Source organism: Dromaius novaehollandiae, chromosome Z (assembly GCF_036370855.1).
Source record: "Dromaius novaehollandiae isolate bDroNov1 chromosome Z, bDroNov1.hap1, whole genome shotgun sequence".
Taxonomy (NCBI): Eukaryota; Metazoa; Chordata; class Aves; order Casuariiformes; family Dromaiidae; genus Dromaius; species Dromaius novaehollandiae.
Genome location: NC_088132.1, coordinates 64,331,385 through 64,352,893, shown reverse-complemented (window position 1 = coordinate 64,352,893; position 21,509 = coordinate 64,331,385). Strand labels below are relative to the sequence as shown.

The following is a 21,509-nucleotide window of genomic DNA, read 5'->3' as shown; positions in this document are numbered from 1 at the left end:
TTCTTTCATGTAGCCGTGACATGGAGAATAAAGAAACCCTCAGGGGGTTGCAGAAAATGGATGACCGCCCAGAAGAGCGCATGATCAGGGAGAAACTTAAGGCAACGTGTATGCCAGCCTGGAAGCATGAATGGCTGGAAAGAAGAAGCAGGAGAGGCCCTGTGGTAAGTGGCATTCAAGGAAGGGCAATATCTGTAATTATTACAAATCAAAGTCACTGAAAGTTGCAGCCATTCTTTTAGGAACTTCGTTATCTAAGCAATTCATGGACTCTTGTTTGGGATCCTTTTGTTCACTTTAATAAGATGTTTAACAGGAAATTGTGGGCAGCTTTCTGAAATGTACACATGTATTAAGTTTTACTGAGGGGAAAAAAGCCAGTAGCTGTGCTTAATTTAAAACATTGCTGTATCAACACTGCCCTCTAACGTCAGCAACCAAAGGAACTGTTCTTTAGGTAAAATCTTGACTTACAGTGAATGCAAAACTGCACTGGAGTGATTTGTTCTGCCTGCATTTTTAAGGGTATAATGACTTCATATTTTCTGAGTTTGAAAATGTTCAATTAAATTTTTCCACATGTCATAGTATGTGTGTGTGTATATAGTGTGGAAGTTTTGCTAGAGGAAAAAACAAACTGTGAGCTTCCTGGAACCGGGGAAAAAAGTAAATCTGAGTAACTGCTTCACATAATTCTCAACTCTGCTAAACTTCAGATGCCAGTGTTTCTATTTGCCTTTTTGGGTAATGCTTTTGTATAAACGATTCAGAAGTCATTTTAAGAAACTGCAGACAGATTGAACCCAAAACTTAATTAAACACAGTTAATTTTGTAATATTAATGTATTATTAGTTAGCCAGGGTTATACTGAATAATTAGTTTCATGTCAGTATATCTGCCTTATGACTCCATGTAACACATGTTGGAAGTGCTAATGTAAAGTTAAGATCTGATCAAGTGTTGGGGATCAGCATTTTTAGAACACAAGTGGAAAAGAAGGCTCTATTGTTAAGAAGCTTCTGTCGTGAGAATATTGGAAGTGCCTTAAAGCTCGTATTAGACAAAATAGTTTAAATTTTTTTTTAATGGGTCTTGGTTACTGCATAGCTTGAAGCTGTAGCTCCCTGCTCAACCACTTTCCTTGAGGTTTCTGGGGGTTTAGTATAATTTTCTGTGCTCCCAATGCTTAATTACTACCACTTCACATTCTTTTTCAAGTACTAGCAATTGGTAACAGTAACTTTTCCATAGGCACATACATTTGCCTTCTGACCTTTCGGGAAATGAAAAGCATTACAGTAATTGGTAGGAAGGAAAAATATCTGCATTGTTTTTCTTACTTTTTTAGCCTGTTCACTTTCATAATCAGATGGCAATTAATAAAAAAAAAAAAAAGATAGCAAAGTCTTCTGAAAAGCTGAGGTTCAAGTTTGCAATGAGTATGCATTCAATATGGTGACTTCCCAAAGTAAAATAAACAGTGCCTGGATCAAGAATATAGACTTAGGTCTTCCCTTTCTCAGGCAGTGCCCTTACTGGTAAGCCACAAACACCTAATTTTTCTCTTTTCTGAATAACCTGCTTAAACTGGAGTGCATATCTTGATAACGGAATAGCTTTAGTGGGATGAGTTAAATGCTTCTGTTCCAAAATAGTATTTAGTCTTGTAGCTAAAGTCCAAATCATGAGGTAGAAAGGAATTGAACCTGGATGTCTCCCCTTCTCAAACCCTGAGCTGTCACATAGTCAGTTTGCTTAGTGGCATTAGCAGGGAGGGTCCCTTCCATTTTTTGCCTCATTCGGAGAGATCTCTGCAACCTTCTAGGAGACGTCTACCCCTACATTGCTTGAAGCTTCCTTCTAGCTTTGAGTCAAGCCTCTAAATCATGGAGGAATGCAGAATTAAAATCCACTCTGCCTGGTGTGATTGCTTTTAAATCTATTGAGGGCCTTATTCTTCTCAAGCGTTACTTAGGCCTTCAGATGCTTAAAGTAAATGCATAACTTGTATTCTGAGGTCCAAGCACCTGAAAGTTGTGTTGAAATATTCCATATCCCAGTGACTAAATTCAGTGTTGGTGCAATAAAGCACCATGTTAGAAGTGTACATGCTAGCTCTGAGTGAGTACTTGTGCCTATTCAGATAGAATAGCACTGTGCATAGTAATTAACTCAAATCCCAGAAGTGGCATAGCTGTTTTAGTTGCATTGCAGGCAGAAAAACTGGCCATAGTTCTTATAGAGCGCAGCACCACCTTAATTTGGTTGTATTGTTTCCAGGTTTTAAAGCAATTTTTTTTTTCAATAAGCAGTCATATTGTGCTATGGAAGTAGTAATTCTAATATTTCTTGACTTTATATATACTATATGTAACAGATATGGAATAAAAATAATAGGCAGGCAGTGCCTATAGTAGAACATCTCTTTTTAACCCTGCTACTCAACTGGCAGAGTTGCTGTCCTTTGAGATACTGTGAATGACAATTAGAGAAACACTTTGAGTCAAATCAGTCAAACTAACAAGTGGCACAAATAGACAGGAAAGAAAGTTCTTGCCTTTCTGTATTGCTTATAGATTTAACATCTAACAGGGGTTATCTTGTTATATTGGAACCTAAGGAATATGCAGACTAGGTATGTGTGAATATAATGCTACCAGGCTAAGTTCTGATGAATTTGTTTTGTTTTCATGTACAGTGATTATTTTTGTAACTCTAATACACGTGGTTTAATTCCTGCAAGGTGGTGAAACCTATCCCCGTGAAAGCAGATGGATCTGAAATGAACAAACTATCTCTAGAATCTCAGGCTGAAGGACAGAACATGGCTTCTTCACCTACTCAGAAAGGAAGACGTAGTCCTTCCCCTAGTAGCTCCTCTTCGTCATCCTCTAGGACTGTTAAATCTGAATCACCAGGTGTCAGAAGAAAAAGGGTATCTCCAGTGCCTGTAAGTTGCAGATTATGGTGTGATTATTAATTTAGCTATATTCTGTGATACTTTGCCTAAAGAAGACAGGATATTGATATTTAATCCTCCTGGAGAGGACGGGATGCCTATGTAAAGGGCTTGTCACATGGTATCACGTAAGAGAATGAAGTCTGCACAGCATATCTCATATTACATTTCTCTCTCATGCATGGAACTTTATCATTCCCCCCCCCCCTTTTTTTTTAATTCAGTCATTTTCTTGAGGTTTTTTTGTAGGAAATAAATGAAGATATGTAGATACTCAGTCTTGGAAATGCCTATGTTCTGTTAGCTTGATTGCACAAAGAGATGCCAGGAGTTTGCTTTTTTTCCTTAGTCTTGAATGTCAGTATGTTCCTTAGGGGTATGGCTTGTTGATAATGGACTAAGATTTCTGAAGAAAAGAGTTACCAGTATGCTATTTGTGATTCTCTGTTCCAGGGCTGCTCTTCATGTACGTATTAGGGAAGTTTTAGGTATATGCATCATTAGAATGTTTTCTAAAATCTATACCATTGCATTCAAGAAGATCAAGACTGGAGTATTTTTAGCTATAGTAACTGGCTTCTTTAGAGACGATCAAGAATGGAATATTTGAGCAACAGTTTGTTGTTATAAAAATGTTCATCCATAGTTAAGCTTCACGTGACTCATCTACAACTTCACAGTGCAATTGGAGTAAGAATAGGATTTAATTGCTTTTACTGTCCCATTAGTCTAGGTTTCCAAAATCAAGTAAAACATTCTACTGCCGTTCCACCGAACTAGGGACAAATGAGAAGTTACAACTCATAGTACAGCTCCTTCCCTCTTGATAAGAGAAATTCAAATTTAAAAAAGAAAATTCCACCAAACCATCTAATTTTGCTTTTGCTCAGTTGATGTTCTCTTTTGTTTTATATTAACTTTTCATGTGAAAAAGTGCTGTCTTCTAATTAAGTGATGGACAGTGAGTCAATTACAACTTTGTCATGATTGAAAAATCAAAACAGATATCAATCAAAGCAGAAGATTTGAAATTGGACAGAGTTGTTAACTCATGTTAGAAATGTAAGACATTTAGATGAAGAAAATCTTAATGAAAGGAATAAAAGGGTTGGTTCATTTGGTGGTGGTGACTTTTGTTTCCCATAGTCAAAAATAGCATCCTGAGCTAAAGGTTGTTTTCATTGTGAAAAGGAGGGGAAGATGTATCCTTTTTCCTTCTCTTTGGAATTTCTTACACTATTGTTCACTGGCCATATGTCCACTGTTATAAACTCTAGTCATAAGGGTATAATGCTAATACGATTTCTTTATTTGTGAAATGTATCTCATATAATTACTTCCTGTGTTGCTAGTCACAAGTCTACGATGATGATCTGGTTGAACTGTACCTGTTAATTTGATAATACAATAAGGCTACTGATGAAGACTTGAAAATAGAAGCAATTTGAGAGACTCCTTTTCTGTCATAATGTCAAACAGCTTATTACAAAACTTCAGTTTTTCTTCTAGTCAGTCTGCTAGTATGGAATCTGCTAGTTCTGGGTATGGAAGAAAGTTAATTCTTTTAAATTCATATAGTCCAAGCAGGTTGTAGTTTCTTCACGTTTTGGGGGACTCTTATTCTTTGTCAGTAAGAATAAAATACATAGCTAAATTCACTGTTATCCTGGCAATGTTTGATGGAATCACTTTTGTAGTTTCAGAGTGGACGAATAACACCACCTCGAAGAGCTCCTTCTCCAGATGGATTCTCTCCATATAGCCCTGAGGAAACAAATCGCCGTGTCAACAAAGTTATGAGAGCCAGGCTGTACCTGCTGCAGCAGATAGGACCCAACTCATTCTTAATTGGAGGAGACAGCCCTGATAATAAATACAGAGTGTTTATTGGGCCTCAGGTAGAGGATGTCTTTGTTGTATGCAGTTTTTAGTAATTTATAATCAGTCTTGAAAAACTGTGCAAAACCAGAGTAGATGAAGTGAGTCACAAACCCATGTTAACTGTTGTGTAAAGCAAGATTTAAAAGATGTAATGTATGCACGTGCTTCATATTTGACAAAAATATAATCTGGTAATTATATTGCAAGTATTAGATTTTTATCTAGAGTACCTCTTAAATAGACTTTAATTTGGAAGTCGTTACTAATATTTAGCTTATTCCACATACTTCTCATTCCTACCAAGGATCCTATAAAGTATTTTGGCAGAAACTTGGCCACTTCATTTTCCTACTTTCTCACTCAGAAATGTGTTTTTATTTCCTGTATTCATGGAATATGTATGTATGTATAACAAACACGTCAGTTCTTTTAAAGGTGTGATAATGTCGTTAATACCCGTAATGAGGTCCAAATAGACTTTCTTAGTACTGCTGTGACTCTGCCTTTGGGAACACCTAAGTTTTTGCATAAATAGAAGCATCTTATTTAAACTTGATTGCCATCATGTTACAGATGTCTGATTACCTGCATAGATTCCTTTCAGTATGAGTAGCAGCAATAGCTTCCAGTTGACTGTCATCTGTTTCTTGTGTGTTTTGAAAGTTCACACTTTCATGTAAGATACTTGTGCCCAATATAGAAAATATTATTTCACACTAACTACTTTCTCTCTCTGTAGCAGTTGGCCTTGTGCACTTATCTGTTACGCAGTTAAATGTGTAATTAACAAAGCAACATGGCCCTCACATACTAACATATGATACTTTTCTTTGCAGACTTGTAGCTGTGGACGTGGAACATTTTGCATTCATCTCCTGTTTGTTATGCTGCGAGTATTCCAGCTAGAACCCTCAGACCCAATGTTGTGGAGAAAGACACTGAAGAACTTTGAGGTAATATATGTCCAATAGATTTAGTAGTAGATCTAAAAAATAAAATCCAGGTGAAAATCTTTAGGATATTATTTTAAAATTGCTGAATAAATTGCTGCATTTCAAAACAACAAGCATATATATTTTTAATTATATTTTTAATTCAGTTTCAAGACCTCTGTAAGCAGAAAAAAAATCTGCAAATAAAAGGAATAACTGAAAGAATTAGTAGAGAGCTTTAGTTTAGTAAATGATACAGATTTTGGGTTTTCATCTCAAATTTGTATGTCTGTCTCACTGAAAGGTAAACAGAACAAGGATGTTCAGAATTATTTATGTGTATACTTGAAGCTATTAATTTTAAATAAGTAAATAGCTTTTTGTTTTAAACAAAGTTTCTTGCACTCTATTTATTAGTAAGGCTTCTGAGATTCCTGCTACTGCTGTGCAGCTAATGTATTATTGTGAAGGTGAATAGTTTTTTTTTAATAGCAGTAGTTTAAGCTTCAGTAACATTACCTTTACATACAAGCTATTCATAGCATAAATGCGACTGTTGCTATCTTTTTCTGATGTCAGGTTGAGAGTTTGTTCCAGAAATATCACAGTAGGCGTAGCTCGAGGATCAAAGCTCCATCTCGTAACACCATCCAGAAGTTTGTCTCACGCATGTCAAATTCTCATACATTGTCATCATCTAGTACTTCTACATCTAGTTCAGAAAACAGGTTAGTATTTTTCTAAAGGAATTAAAAACTTTATTCTGCAATTTTTTCTAATTTTGGAGGTTTAGAATCACCTACATTATTCTTTTTGTTTCAAAGCTGCTTTCATTTCAAGTCACGTGATATCTTTGTATTTGCAAATAATCAAGAGTCAAGCATACATTAATCATCCTGCTACCAAGTGGGCATATTGAATTTATACCTTATGTTTGAAAAAAAATTAAGTAGAGTTGTGAAAAGAATTTTTTGGACGCTTTATGGAATTGGGAAATAAATTTTAGAAATGTAAGCCATCATCTTCAAGCCTGGAGCATATATTAACTTTGGAGACCTATGTATTTGTGTGCATTTGTTCAAATACAGCATGCATGCAAATGTTAACAAATGAAGAAATGAGATTTCATTTTTTTTTCTCTTGTCCTGATAACTTTTGAAAGCAAGCTCTACTACTTTGGAGAAATGTTTATGTGCCTGTGACAATATACTGAAAAGTTTCCAGGTAAACATACTCTGTGTGTGTGTTTGAATACTTTTTAAAAAATATATATATACACTCTTCATGTAGAATGAATGATTAAACTATTTTAAGGGAGTTAAACTGTGTGTCATGATTTTTATAGTTTGTACAATATTAAAAGATGCCTTATTTTTCAATTTTAACTGATGTTTGATTCTTTGGGCTTTTCCTAACTTTTACTACTTGAGTGCTTTTGCTTGTGTTCTTTCCCCTGATTTTTTGCAAAGATCTTAGTTAACTTCTTAAGTGTTTTGTGCATTAATTTGTTAGTGGGACAAGTGAACTAGGCACACAGAGGCCTACCTATGGAAGACAACCCAAACAGAGGCTTTCTTTAGTGAAAGTGAAACCTAATTTAAGAAGTACCTTGGTGTGTTACTTCAACAGTAGCCATGTAGCTAGATCAGTGTATTTAGACAGGTTTGTAATTCTGATGTCTGGATTGTGGCTTTAATTTCCCACTGTCCTGTACTTATTTTTCCAAATGTCAAATCATGTCACTGTAAATAAATGATACAAACCAACTGGTTAAATACAAAATGTACTCTGGAATTACTGGCAGGCCTGTTCTTTCTATTTAGGTATCTTATCCAGGAAGACTTTTTGCATAGGAATAGCTTAATTGGGTTATGGATTTCATTGCATTAGTTCTAAATTTTTGGCAGGAGAAAAGGTTTTTCAGTTGTTTACTAGTACAGTTGATGATTAGTTCATAGCATTATTGCTTCAATGAGATAGATTGCCGTTCTGTGTCAGTCTAATTTTGCATGATATAAGTATTAGAGAACACTGAGTATTGGTTTCCCTTGAGATAAACTTAGTCAGTTCTGATAATTACTGTGAAATGCAGTTATTCTTGGTTTGCTACCAATTCTACAACAATAAAAAATAAAACAAAATTAATATTTGTGTTTTCGATGCTGTGGAACTGATTTTTGCCTGTAAGCTTATTTCTGTGGAGTTTTCAAGGAAAAAAATTGCCAACCGTTTCAAAATGCAAGGAAATACGTTGTGTCTCTATATTCACTTCTACATAAATATCTTTTTATTTAAAAATTACTGTTGCTAAACAAATATATGGCTCTTGCAAGTTTTTTTAGACACATATTAATTGTAACTTAATTTTTTTATGAATAATACTGTCTTCCACATTTAAATAGTTTTACAGAAGATTAAGCGTGTTTGTTTTTGCTAAGTATCCTTTAAGTTTTGAATATTTTTTTCTCATAAAAATCTCTGGTTATATCTATTTTAAAATTACCTTAATTATTTAGTGGGGATAAATAAAATGGAAACAACATGTAAGACTCAGAGTTGGGTGTTTTAACCTATATGGGATATGTAGGTGCTTTTGGTGTGTATATGAATCTATTTTGTCTGTTTCTGTGTATGGCAGAAAACAGGGTGGCTGTTGCCTTCTGTTAATATTTTTAATTTCACACCTTCATAAAAAAAAAGAATTTAGTGTTCTTTGAGTTGAAGACTGATTTGTGAGCTGATGCTCTGAAAGGAATGTGATGAGAAAATGTGTGTAGCCTTCAAAATCTGAACTACTTAACTTTTCAAAACCAACCTATAAGTAAAAAAAGCAAAGGTTTGCTTGTTTAAAGAAGCCTTAGGGAGAAAAAATGCAAGTGCTTAAGGCTAGGCCTTTCAATTCCTAATTGGTATTTGACCTAGTTTGAAGAAATGTTGTGTGTTTTATGACTTTCCCTTTCATTTTCAATAATGTATTGTCTGTACTCAGTGCTTCTAAAAATCTGGTTGCTCACTTACTCAGAACACGTGGGAGATGTTTTTTAAACAGCATATTGCTATTCAGAGGTGATTGTTTCAAACTGGAGGCTGATCTTTTTCAGTATTAAAGCCTGTTCTGAATTCTGATACACCATTTTTACAGTCTCAAATATCTGTTTTTATAGTATGAAGGATGAAGAAGAACAGATGTGCCCCATTTGTTTGTTAGGGATGCTGGATGAAGAGAGCCTGACTGTATGTGAAGATGGCTGCAGGAACAAGTTACACCACCACTGCATGTCAATATGTATGTTGTCATCTTTGTCTCAATTCTGTAACTGTATATACTCAGAAGTATTAGTTCTTAGTGGTTTGTTTAAAAAAAGAAATTTGCTCTTAAGTGGAGAGTATAGCTCTTTGAGACATTGACATCATTTAGGTATTGATAGTTCTTGGTTTATCAGTTTTTCACAAATCAAGTTTGTAATATGATGCTCTGAGGAAAAAAGTGAACTGCAGGGCTAGAGGTTTGAACCTGTGCTACCTGAGAGAGAAGATTAAGTCCAACTAGAGCAAGGTTAGGAACAGACTTTTACCCCTCTTTGACCTCTCATTCAAAGCCATGAAAACCATCCACCATTGGTGTGCATTACATAGTTGATTATGGAGTATGTTTGTGTACTACATTACATAAATAGTTACACAGTTTGCTTTAATAAATAGAAGTTCACCCTCCATATTTTAATCTTTTTGAAAAAATCCTGCTTATGTTTGAGGTATAGAAAGAACTGTATTATTTCAGTTAATAACAATTTGAAATACTAATTATAGTGCCAAAACTGAAAGGTTTCTGCATTCAAAAAAAAAAAAAAAAAATTAAGTGCACATTCTTATAAAACTGGCTGTTGCAGATGGCTCAATTCAGATGAGTGTTTTTCCTGAAATTGATGTTTTTCAATAAATTTAAAAATAGTAATGCCATTTTCTGGCTTGATACACTGTAAACTTAAAATACCTATTTTCTTGTTGTTGTATCTCAGGGGCAGAAGAATGCAGAAGAAACAGAGAGCCACTTATATGTCCTCTTTGTAGATCTAAATGGAGATCGCATGATTTCTATAGGTGAGCACTTAGTTTTACTGAGTGTAGTCAGTTGCTCGTTTCTGGATGTTTAGCTGATGTTCCTAAATATTCTGAAGCATCTACTTCAGCAAATATTTCCTTTATTAATTCACCTTATTTGTTGCTACCTTTGTAGTCATGAATTGCCAAGCCCTGTGGATTCTTCTTCTGTTCTTCGTGTGGTTCAGCAACAAACTCAACAGCAATCTATGGTTGGGTCACAAAGAAGAACCCAAGATAGTAATTTCAACCTTACTCATTATGGGGTCCAGCAGATCCCTTCTGCCTATAAAGATTTAGCTGAGCCATGGATTCAGGTAATTTTACCTTGTGAAAGGAGTTTCAAATGTAAAAGTTGTTTTTGAACTGTTTTCCTGTTTTTGTCACTTTTGGTGAATTACAAGGCAATCCCTACAGCTTCTAATTGAAAACTACATGTATCTTCAGGAGAAGCTGTGATCATTGTGCCTACTGGCCAGCAATGAAACACACTGAAAATCATTATGCCTACCTGTTACTGCTTTTGGTCATTAGAGGAGCTTTCTTCTGGAACTGTTTGGAATAAGAAGAGTTCTGTTTTGTTTTACACCTCCAATTTTGCTTCACTTAAAACAAACAAACAGAAAAACTACAAACCACCCACAGGAGCTTGAGTTGAGTGTGACTTTTGGTATGTGTAGAGGAAAGAATGAGTTTCTTAACGCTACTAATTCTGTTTGAAGAGGGTTACTGAAGTGTTGTGTTTATCAATTCCACCTGGTGAAAGAATATTATAATGGGGTGGTCTTTTGTCTTTGCTCAGACATGAAAATAAGCTTGAGGTAGAGCTGCGACAGACTTCTGATGTATGAATGTTTAACTCTGACACCATTCCAGAGTACCTGTAACAATTGAAAAACTTATTCTGAATCACATCACATCTCCATACCTAATGAATGCCTGTACAGACCTTCCCCTCCCCTTTCTGTATAGCAGAGTATTTGGAGGACTGATGCATGATCATTTAGGATGCTTCATTTCCTTCCAAGATTTTTTTTTTAAGGCTGTGTATCTACTGTCGTGTTTTTGCTGTTAGACTTCGTAAGATTTTTTTTTCACCTGAAACACTTCTTTTTGTTTGCTGCTCTTAAGTACTTAAGTTGCAGTGTTGTTGAGTTTGACTCTTACAATGTTACTTTTTCTCTTTGCAGGTATTTGGAATGGAGTTGGTTGGCTGCTTGTTTTCTCGAAACTGGAATATACGAGAGATGGCACTTAGACGTCTTTCGCATGATGTTAGTGGTGCTCTATTACTGGCTAATGGTGAAAGCACTGGAAATTCTGGGAGCAGCAATGGGAACAACACAAGTGCTGGAGCTCTGGGAGCAGCTAGTGGGTCATCTCAGACCAGTATCTCAGGAGATGTTGTAGTGGAATCCTGCTGCAGTGTGCTGTCCATGGTCTGTGCTGACCCTGTCTACAAAGTGTATGTTGCTGCTTTAGTAAGTAGTTGCTTATTCATTGTATTCTAGTAATTTCCAAGGGACTTGGTTTTTGAAGGGGAGGGGAAAAGGAGGAGACATGAAGACAAGAATCCTAGCAATTGTTTTTCAGCACCACTGAATAGCTCTTAACTTCTAACCATCATCTGAAAGAGAGATGAATAAAGTCCTCAGAAAGAGCAAATTGGCTTGACTGTACTGGCCAAATATAAGAAAATGCATGCTACAGTGCTTAGTATTACAGTACTTGTATGACCAGATTCTTAGCAATCTCAGAGTAATTCTAAAACTGAATATATAGTACGCTATTTATCCTTTGAATATTTCACTGGTATTTTTTTAATGCAACTTGCATGAACCCATTTCCAACATTTAAAAAAAAACGTTGGCATAGCTAATTAAACTTCATACATATTGCTTTTCTCCTTTCTTTTAGAAAACCTTAAGAGCCATGCTGGTATATACTCCTTGTCATACTTTGGCAGAGAGGGCTAAACTACAGCGACTTCTCAAGCCAGTTGTAGAGACAATATTAGTTAAATGTGCAGATGCCAACAGGTATGGTGACTCCTTAACTTCAAATCCATTTTAGATTGTTGTTGAAGTGTCTTGAAACTTCATTTGTCACTATTTTATGTGGATCTAAGAAACCAAATAGTGGTGATAAAATAAAACGTATGGGTCATGACTATAAATAAATCATGGTATGTTTTTACTAAAGTCTAGCTGCTGCCAACCAACTTTTGTCTCAGAAGACCTCTAATTTCTATTTTTTGAAGGCACATGATTATATTTTCTTTTCCAGCACTTGCAGATCTTAAATGATGTCCTCCTTTCATAGGCCTTTTTCCCCATTTAAAAGGGGGGGAAAAAATTGGATGTCATCATCAACCATTCCTTCCCCCTCAGTTTGCTTTGGTCTAATTCTTGTGACTGCCCTTTAAAACTCTTCAGAAAGTACCTGCCCTCAAATTACATATTTGGTATATTTGTACATGTTTCCCACTGCAATGAAAGCTGTTGTACTTCTGTTTCTTTAAGGCTTAACATAATGCTATGTAATAAAAAGCAACAGTGTTTTGCTAAGGGATGGCTATTCTGAGAGAATGTCTTTGGCAGTTCTGGCTTATATAGGGCCTTGCCTTTCTGTCCCAGGCTGCCTTGTCTGCTCTGCCAGACCAACCATTTGTGCAGCTGTGCTGTGAACTAGGTGCAGAAGTGATTCAGCTTGATTTTTATCCCTCTCAGTTTAGTTCCTAAGCAGTATTGGGTAGAATCATTGATTCTCAGACTACAGCCAGAGATGTTTGGGGTTTTTTTTCCTTCTGTCTAGCAATAGAATAAGTGAAATAGAGCTGTATTTCTGTTTTAAGTGGTGTGGTATTCCAGGATTTGAGCTGCTTTGTGCAAGAGGATGAGCTCCTAACAAGTAGTTGAATTTCCATTAATAAAGAGGTTATTCCCTGAAAGTCTCAAAGAATTTGGGAAGCATGGATGTGATGATTTAAGCGAGAAACCGACTTCTATTTGTTTTTCATTTATTTACTGATTCGCAATAGACACTTAAGCTTCTGGAAGTGTCCTGGAAAAATATCACAACAATTGGTAGCTTACAGGATTATATAAGTGTATTGGCATAAAGTTATGTGAAACCAATTTCCAAGCAGAGTTCCAAGCTATTGCTAATGATTATTGAAGTGTAATGATTAGAATGTTTTTCCTCAGAAGCATCTGCTAAGAGTTACTTTTGGTTTTAATTTCTCATAGCCGAACAAGTCAACTTTCAGTCTCAACGTTACTGGAGATGTGTAAAGGTCAAGCAGGAGAGCTGGCAGTTGGGAGAGAAATACTTAAATCTGGTAATAATAGCTCTTCATATATAAATGAATTATAAGTACAAGCAAATATACTGAAGTGCCTAAAACTTAATACAGAATTTATCAGAAATCAAAATGGCACAGAGAACAGTGTTGCTCTTAGGAGTTTGGTGGGAGGTCAGAGTGCGTGTGGGGGGCGTTAATTTGGGCACAGATGTATTTCTGTATGATACAGTTCTGATCTTTGTGGAATTCAGATTAAATAAAAGTTGATTATAAATACTTTTTTTTTTTTTTAATAGGTTCCATTGGTATTGGTGGTGTTGATTATGTCCTAAACTGCATTCTTGGAACCCAAACTGAATCTAGCAACTGGCAAGCACTGCTGGGGAGACTTTGTCTGATAGACAGACTACTGTTGGAATTCCCTGGTGAATTTTATCCCCACATTGTCTGTGGGGATGTTTTACAGGCTGATACTGTAGTAGACAGGTACTTGCTTACACTGTTTGACTTATCTTTATAGTTGAAAGCTTTTGGTGATTTCTTCAAAAACGGTTGTTTTGGCCATTCTAACTAACTCTAAACAAGTAGTTGTTTTTTTTTATATGCAAAAGTGGGCCTACTTCTCAGAGTAAACAGTTACCATTTTTTAAAAAATTTCTGACCTGTTAAACAATTCTGAAACACCAGTGCAGCAATGAGTCTCCTTGCTATTGCAGAACTGACAGCCAGGTACACTTTCTTGAGATGGCTTTCTTGGCACTAGTTAAGCAGAGCCTGTCAGTGTATACGACAATTTTTTTTTTCTTTTAACTTGCAGGTATAAGAAGCTTCTCTCTCTTTTGAATTTTGCCTTGCAGTCAATTGACAATTCACACTCGATGGTTGGTAAACTATCCCGGAGAGTATTTTTGAGTGCAGCAAGAATGGTTGCAAGAGTGCCCCATGTTTTTGTAAAACTTTTAGAAATGCTGAGTGTGACAAGCTCTACTCATTATGCAAGGATGCGTCGACGTCTGATGGCAATAGCGGATGAAATGGAAATTGCAGAAGCCATCCAGCTAGGCATGGAAGAAATGCATTCTGGGGAATGTCGACATGATGACTTTTTGCCGCTGCCTGTACCAGATAACTCTCCAGAAGCTACAGAAAGTAATACTCCTAACAATACTGTCCAGTTATCAGGGAAAAGTGGGAAAGGTTTAGGTGATAAAAAATGTGCCAGTCCAGAGGACATATCTGAGACACTGGCTGGCCTTGCTGTGGGACTTCCTGTTTCAGCAGTAACCACTGAGCAACCAAAGCCAGCCATTCAAACAAAAGGAAAGCCCCACAGTCAGTGTTTGAACTCTTCTCCCTCATCCAGTCATTCCCAGTCACTATTCCCAATGCTTCAGTCTCCTTCAAACCCATCTGTACCAGCTGGCACTGTAACAGATGTCTCTAAACTCAGACCTCAGGGATTCATTCCCTGCAAAATCCCTTCACCTTCTCCTCAAACACAGCGGAAACTTTCTCTCCAGTTTCAAAGAAACTGTTCTGAAAATAAAGAATCGGAGAAACTTTCTCCAGTTTTTACCCAAGCCAGGCCATTGCCATCCAGTCATATACACAGGCCAAAGCCATCTCGACCCACCCTGAGTGATGTGAACAAGCAGGGAGAAACCTCAAAAAACAGTATGACACTTGACCTGAATGATATTTCACAATGTGATGGCAACAGTAGTAATAGCAATGCGGTTATACCAAGTGAAGAGACAGTGTTCACGCCAGTAGATGAGAAATGTCGACTGGATGTTAACGCAGAACTCAATTCCAGTATTGAGGATCTACTTGAGGCCTCTATGCCAACAAGTGATGGCACAGTTACATTCAAGTCTGAAGTTGCAGTGCTTTCTCCTGAGCGGGCAGAAAATGATGATACTTACAAAGATGATGTAAATCATAATCAAAAATGCAAGGAGAAGATGGAAGCTGAAGAAGAGGAAGCTTTAGCTATTGCTATGGCAATGTCAGCATCTCAAGATGCCCTACCAATAGTACCCCAACTACAGGTTGAAAATGGTGAAGATATCATAATTATTCAGCAGGATGTAAGTATACTGGAAATTTAATATACAGACTTTGACTTTCTTAAGTCTGAATGGAGGTTCACTAAATTTATAAAGCTGTGCTGTTGTATTCTTAACATTATACAAATATAGAGACTCAGTGCCTTCTCCTAGAAGTTGGAATGTGCATATGAAGAGAAGTATTTCAGTATAAAGAGCCTGCCAGTTCAGGGTGCTAATAGAATCTATCCATGGCTGTTGTTAAAAAGTTAGGGAAGGTATTTGGAGGAGAGGCATCATGTCATTGTAACAGCCTTTAAAATGACAAAGTACAAAAGCAAAAATAAAAGGAGGATACAAAAAAATGCTGAAGGCAATGGAGGGTTTGAAGAATGGAGGCACAGGAAATGAGAATGATGTTTTTAAGCAGGAATAGAAATGTACTGGGTTGCAATGCTGATTTTCTTTTGAAGGCAATCATGCAGAACCAAATTATATCTGAAAGAAAAGGTGGACAGTGCAGGAGGAGATTATTTTGCCAGCACATCTTGAGAGAGAAGCTGTGAGATACTTTGGAAGTCAGAAGAAAGATCTACTTGTTAGCAAATAGACAAAAGCACAAGTGATAAGAATGGAGAGAAAGGAGTGGATCTGGGCTTTTCTTGTAAAGTTGACAGAGTGGCTGGTATATCTACTAAAAGCAGAGGGGGCAAGACAAGCGTTGGAAGCTTGTGAGGCTGCCTCCTACTAGAGGAGGAAACGGGGAAGATGTATGCTGTTTTTTGCTATCCTTTGCATGAGGTAGCAATATGTGAAGCATAAAATGCCAGAATGTTTTGCACTTAAGCTTGCCTTTCACCTCAGTTAGTAAGTTAGAGGAGGCACTCTCTTCTTAAGTACAGTGAGAGTACGTGGATTAGAGAAGACTGGTGTTTTGATCTCAACTGAAACATGTATAACATGCAGTGCGAATAACCGTAAGGGAGAGGAGAAGCATATCAACTTGAGTATTTTGTATCCTTCCAGAATGTTTAAATTTTAGATGCATGCTAGTAAACATGGAATTGATTTAGAATTTAATTTCCAGACACCAGAAACTCTGCCTGGACATACCAAAGCAAAACACCATTACAGAGAAGATGCAGAATGGCTTAAAGGGCAGCAAATAGGCCTTGGAGCTTTTTCTTCCTGTTACCAAGCTCAAGATGTAGGAACAGGGACATTAATGGCTGTAAAACAGGTAAATACTTCACTTTTTTGAGTATGTTCTACTTGATCCTAAATATTTCTTTGGAATATTAAATATCAAAGCTCTCTGCTTTCACAAACTGTTCCCTACTTCTTCTGCTTCCTGGTGTGTGTGTACTTGCATAATACAAATTATGTGCACAGTATTAACATAATATTTTCAGTTTCTTTCATTTCCCCTTAAAGTGAAAAAATACTGTGCTTTTTGTGTAACCCTTTCATATATTTTTCAAATGCATTCTTGCTTTTATCAAGGTCACAAATCAGTGACAGAGTTGAGAACAAAAACCGAATCTCTTTATTCCAAATCTATCCCCTATTTGCTGGTTAGATATTAAAGTAGCTTCCCCTCATTTACTTGTGAAGATTTTTATCTTAAAACTTTAAGTGGAAAATACAGTTTAATGGTTGTTTCCTCTGATTCTGCACCCAGCTTTGTAAGGCAACTATTTTTAATTTTTAAATGCTTAGATGTGAAGGTGTGAATGGGGAAAAAAAGGTCCAAATACACATGCTTAATGCAGAATTTTGGAAGACTCTACATCTGAGTAAATCTTTTAGGCATAAGGTGACCTAGGTCTGAATCGATGATGCCAACATGGAAGGAATCCTAATTTTAACATTTTCTTATTAGCTCTAAAATAAACTTACAGCTATGGACTTGAAGTTTCAAATCATTTAATCAGGGACAGAATATCTGTCATCAGGTACTTTTCCTCTACATCTCTGTTGCTTGTGAAAGAGTGTGACTATCTATGTGGTCCTCGAGGTGCTTCCTGGAGAAAGAGATAATTCTGGGGCCCAGAGGAAATTCTCCGCCACATACCATTATTTCAGATTTAGTAGGGATCAGAGCTGGCGTTGATTCCAAGTCAATCTCTGGACTTTTGATCTGCTTTTGCCTCTCAGCTTTTTGGGATAATAGGTCTAGCCATAATACAAATAGATAGTGTGGTTCAAATGATAAGAACTTCACAAATAGCATCACTGTCAGAACCCTGTTTCAGGCATCATCTTTTCCCTTTTCTTCAACATCAGAAAAACACTTTCCTAGTTTAAGCAAAAGGGGGAGATTTTCCTGCTCCACACTTGCAGAGATTCTGTTGGTATTTTCCCCAGGAGACTACTCTTGCATTTCTGTGACTGTCCCATGTGGAGATACATTCTCAGCTGAAGAGCCTTGAGAGTAAAAACATTTGCAAGTTCCAGATGGTGAACAGGGGCAGGACAACATCTTTTCTCATTACTGTACAGAAGCAGGGGTTGGTTATAGGACTCAGTCTAAAAATGATGAAAGGTAAATCTGGCTACAATATTTTTGAAACAGGTGACATATGTCCGGAACACATCTTCTGAGCAAGAAGAGGTAGTTGAAGCACTGAGAGAAGAGATAAGGATGATGAGTCATCTAAACCATCCTAACATTATTCGAATGTTGGGTGCTACATGTGAGAAGAGCAACTATAATCTCTTTATTGAATGGATGGCAGGTAAACAAGATTATGTGCTAAAGAAAATGAAAGCAGACGTTGAATTTTGAGCTGTGTATTTTCACACTGCAAAATATTCCATGTATCACTTCAGTTTGCAAATTTATTAGCATCTTCATTGCCATTGATAATCAGCACAGACATTTAGTTTACAGACAATTTTATTGCTTTAAGTGGTCAGAGGTATTCTCACAGACATCTTTTTTGGGGGGAGGGGGGGAAATCTGGACTTTTCCATGCTTAGTTTGTCATATAGCTAATATAGTTGGAAACTTTGAACAAAATTCTGCTACTTGTCCTGAATTTATGAATCTAAACGAGCAGGGAGGGAGGCTTCAGTCTGATATATTTTTATGCTATATCATTTTCATTATAGCTGCATAATCTTAAATGATTATTAAAAATAATTTTGCTTGAAAGTTTGGAATGCCTGTCACTTGTTTTTCTCCCAAACATTTTCATTAAAATTGTGTGAGAGGACATGCAAAGACATTTGAGAACTCAGTCACCTTTTTATAATAATTAGTAGGCTTCAGGAAGAACATGTTTAAATCTTAGCTTAAATCTATTAAGTAGTAATATACTAGTAAATTGTGAGATCTTTTAATTATTGTATAGAGCAGGGGACATATACCTTAAGATGGAGTTTTATTAACTTTATGAATGACATTATATGTTGTGAGACTGTGTTGTCTAGTCTATCAAGGGACCAGATTTGTTATTTTATACATCCTTATTTCTTACAAAATAAAGCATTGTACCTTAACACACATTTCTGGGGCATAAACCACTTAGTAATAACAGAGTGCTAACCAGCAGGCCCAACTATGTGTTGTTACAAGCAGTGGTGCAGAAAATACTTTCTTGAAACTCAAGCTGACTTTAAAAAATAAATGTTTATAAAATATGATCTTCTGGAATAGTATTATTTAGATAAGGATAATTCCTGGTATTTCGTTACATCATTTGAGCCTAGGTTATATTAGAGTACTTTAAGAAGGACAGTGCAACTCCAAAAACTTGATAAATCTATTTATCAGTTCTAGAAAAGAAAGAGGAAGATGCTGCTTTTCCTAGGGTGTATACTAGACTTATATATATTGATACTTAAATGGTAACAAAAGCAAATTAAGATCCTCAGAGGGAACATACACTGGAGGCTGCACATATATATTGACCTAGAGAGAGCTAGTTTTCTACTACTTGAAAAACTTAATGCAAGATCTGGATAAATATATGTAGGGTTTTTTCTAATCATCAACAGTACCTGGTACACTAACATATTTGTGTGTGTGTATGTGCACACACATGTGTAAATATTTTAAAAATTTTACTTTCTACCTAGAAGAGTATAAGTTAACTAAGTAATTGAGTATTTTGCTCTTTGCCTGTGGAACTCTTTAACATATTTGTGGGGGTGGGTAAGAAAGCTAGTTAGTTGTCAATTGAGAATACCAATATCAAGCTCCAATTTTAGGAGGCAGTGCTACATTCTACTAATCTCCAGTATAAATGTTGATTAAACTGTACCATTTTTATCTTCTAGGAGGCTCAGTCGCTCATTTATTAAGTAAATACGGAGCCTTCAAAGAATCAGTAATTATTAATTATACAGAACAACTGTTACGTGGCCTTTCTTACCTCCATGAGAATCAGATAATCCATAGAGATGTAAAAGGTAAAAATTATTTATAATGTCATTTAACAAGTAGTATTCAGAAAGCACTGTGTATTTTCCTGTTTAAGACCTATTGCTTCTCTTGGATACCATTTGAAGAGTGGGATTTTTGTTGGATTTATCTCACCACACTTAACCTTTAATCCATGGAAATTAGTCAGAATGCTCATAGCATATTTGAGGATATTTGCTACCTGTGCCAAAGGTTTAGGAAAACTGGCTTTCTGGACTAGTTGAAATAAAATATCAAGCTACCATATAGTTTTAATAACTGATTAGTCAGATTCACGTAAATATTTACCCTGAAATAACAGCAAAATCTGTGAACAAGACAAAACAACGAGGTCAAGTTTTTAATGCATAGAAATATTCTGGTAGGTTTTCTTCCTTCATCCTAACTAAACATAAATAGAGTTTTGTTTATGAGATACTTATATGGCCTATTAATACTGTATAAACTCTTGGGTTTAACTTGATTTTTGCATATCCAAGAGATTTAGTTTAACAAACAAAACTTGGACTTTACTAGGAAATCTCAGTCTTGAAACCTTTTACTCCCTTTAATGTCACTGTAACTATCTACAAAGTAGAAAGATCCAGATAACTAGCAACACAATGATGGCAAACTTACGGCTTTTTGTATTTTTCCTTAAAATAGGAAATCTCTCTATGCCTTTAATTCCCTTTTAAGACAACTCAGAAGGTTACTTAAGGATCAGATAAAAAGTTTAAATTTCATAGGGAGCAGCAGAGCAGTTTGGATCACCATTTTCTTTGTTTCTCCCAGTTCCAGGCATCATTCCAGAATCTTGTGTTTGCCCTACTTTGAAAGTTTGATTGCTTCTCTAAATCTCTCAGATGGCCTCAAGCTGTGTGCAGTATCATTCAGGCAGAACAGAAAAGTGGCATATTATTAGACTTTGTCCCTAATTTCTAGATTTCCTTGCTACTGGGGGTGGGGAATATCAAACTATTAACAATTTTGAATTGGAGGGAGGGAGGGAGGTTGTCTGTTCATTCTTTTGCCTTTGATAGAAAGCCAACTAGCAGGGTTTTTTATGTTGTTGACAGGTGCCAATTTGCTAATTGACAGCACAGGTCATAGATTAAGAATTGCTGATTTTGGAGCTGCAGCCAGGCTGGCATCAAAAGGAACTGGTGCTGGGGAGTTTCAGGGACAGTTATTGGGAACTATTGCATTTATGGCACCAGAGGTAAGAAACCAGTTTTGGAAGTTGCATCAAAAAGTTTGTCTGAACTCTACACTAATTTATACAAACAGAGGAAACTGCTGTAAATGTTTCAAATGTATTTTAGAATGTCCTTGTCCTCAAGAATGGGAATGATACAAACATGGCATTAAGGACACTTCTATTTCTTGCTTCCCATGTTGTTCTAAGTATCTTGTTGTGAGATGTATTATGAGTATTGTTACTAAAGCACAAATGACAATTTGGTCAAAAGCTAACAATTGCAAGATACTTTGCTTTGTCCCTTGATCTGGCCCCTTTTTATTTCCGAGTTCTCTGCTGGCCCCTTTTTATTTCCGAGTTCTCTACTTTACAGTAGAGATATATAAATCTTGCCTGCATTTATATCACTGGTCACTGTTAACCCAGAATATTAACTGAAATGCACTTGATTGTATGTGCAGTAGTTAGATACTGAAAAATCAGAGTTGGAGCCTTGGAAATGGTTAACCTGAGCTTTGACTTGTCTATCTGTTCAGGTTCTGAGAGGTCAGCAATATGGTAGGAGCTGTGATGTGTGGAGCGTTGGCTGTGTTGTTATAGAAATGGCTTGTGCTAAACCTCCTTGGAATGCAGAAAAACACTCCAATCATCTTGCCTTGATATTTAAGGTGAGG

General features: G+C 36.3%; 1 protein-coding gene across 2 annotated transcripts in view; it reads left to right on the top strand.

The window, feature by feature from the left end:
- LOC135324996 (mitogen-activated protein kinase kinase kinase 1-like) overlaps positions 1-21,509 on the top strand; it is a 61,356-nt gene that overhangs the window by 35,793 nt on the left and 4,054 nt on the right. For both annotated transcript variants that reach the window (XM_064502269.1, XM_064502268.1), the window contains exons 2-19: positions 14-164; positions 2,745-2,951; positions 4,658-4,858; positions 5,678-5,794; positions 6,353-6,501; positions 8,938-9,059; positions 9,793-9,874; positions 10,011-10,191; positions 11,065-11,355; positions 11,792-11,913; positions 13,123-13,214; positions 13,475-13,664; positions 13,996-15,268; positions 16,314-16,466; positions 17,802-17,964; positions 19,511-19,642; positions 20,714-20,856; positions 21,372-21,503. In XM_064502269.1, the coding sequence (XP_064358339.1) occupies positions 21-164; positions 2,745-2,951; positions 4,658-4,858; positions 5,678-5,794; positions 6,353-6,501; positions 8,938-9,059; positions 9,793-9,874; positions 10,011-10,191; positions 11,065-11,355; positions 11,792-11,913; positions 13,123-13,214; positions 13,475-13,664; positions 13,996-15,268; positions 16,314-16,466; positions 17,802-17,964; positions 19,511-19,642; positions 20,714-20,856; positions 21,372-21,503 (3,894 nt within the window). In that variant the 5' untranslated portion in view covers positions 14-20. The remainder of the gene's footprint in view (positions 1-13; positions 165-2,744; positions 2,952-4,657; positions 4,859-5,677; positions 5,795-6,352; positions 6,502-8,937; positions 9,060-9,792; positions 9,875-10,010; positions 10,192-11,064; positions 11,356-11,791; positions 11,914-13,122; positions 13,215-13,474; positions 13,665-13,995; positions 15,269-16,313; positions 16,467-17,801; positions 17,965-19,510; positions 19,643-20,713; positions 20,857-21,371; positions 21,504-21,509) is intronic.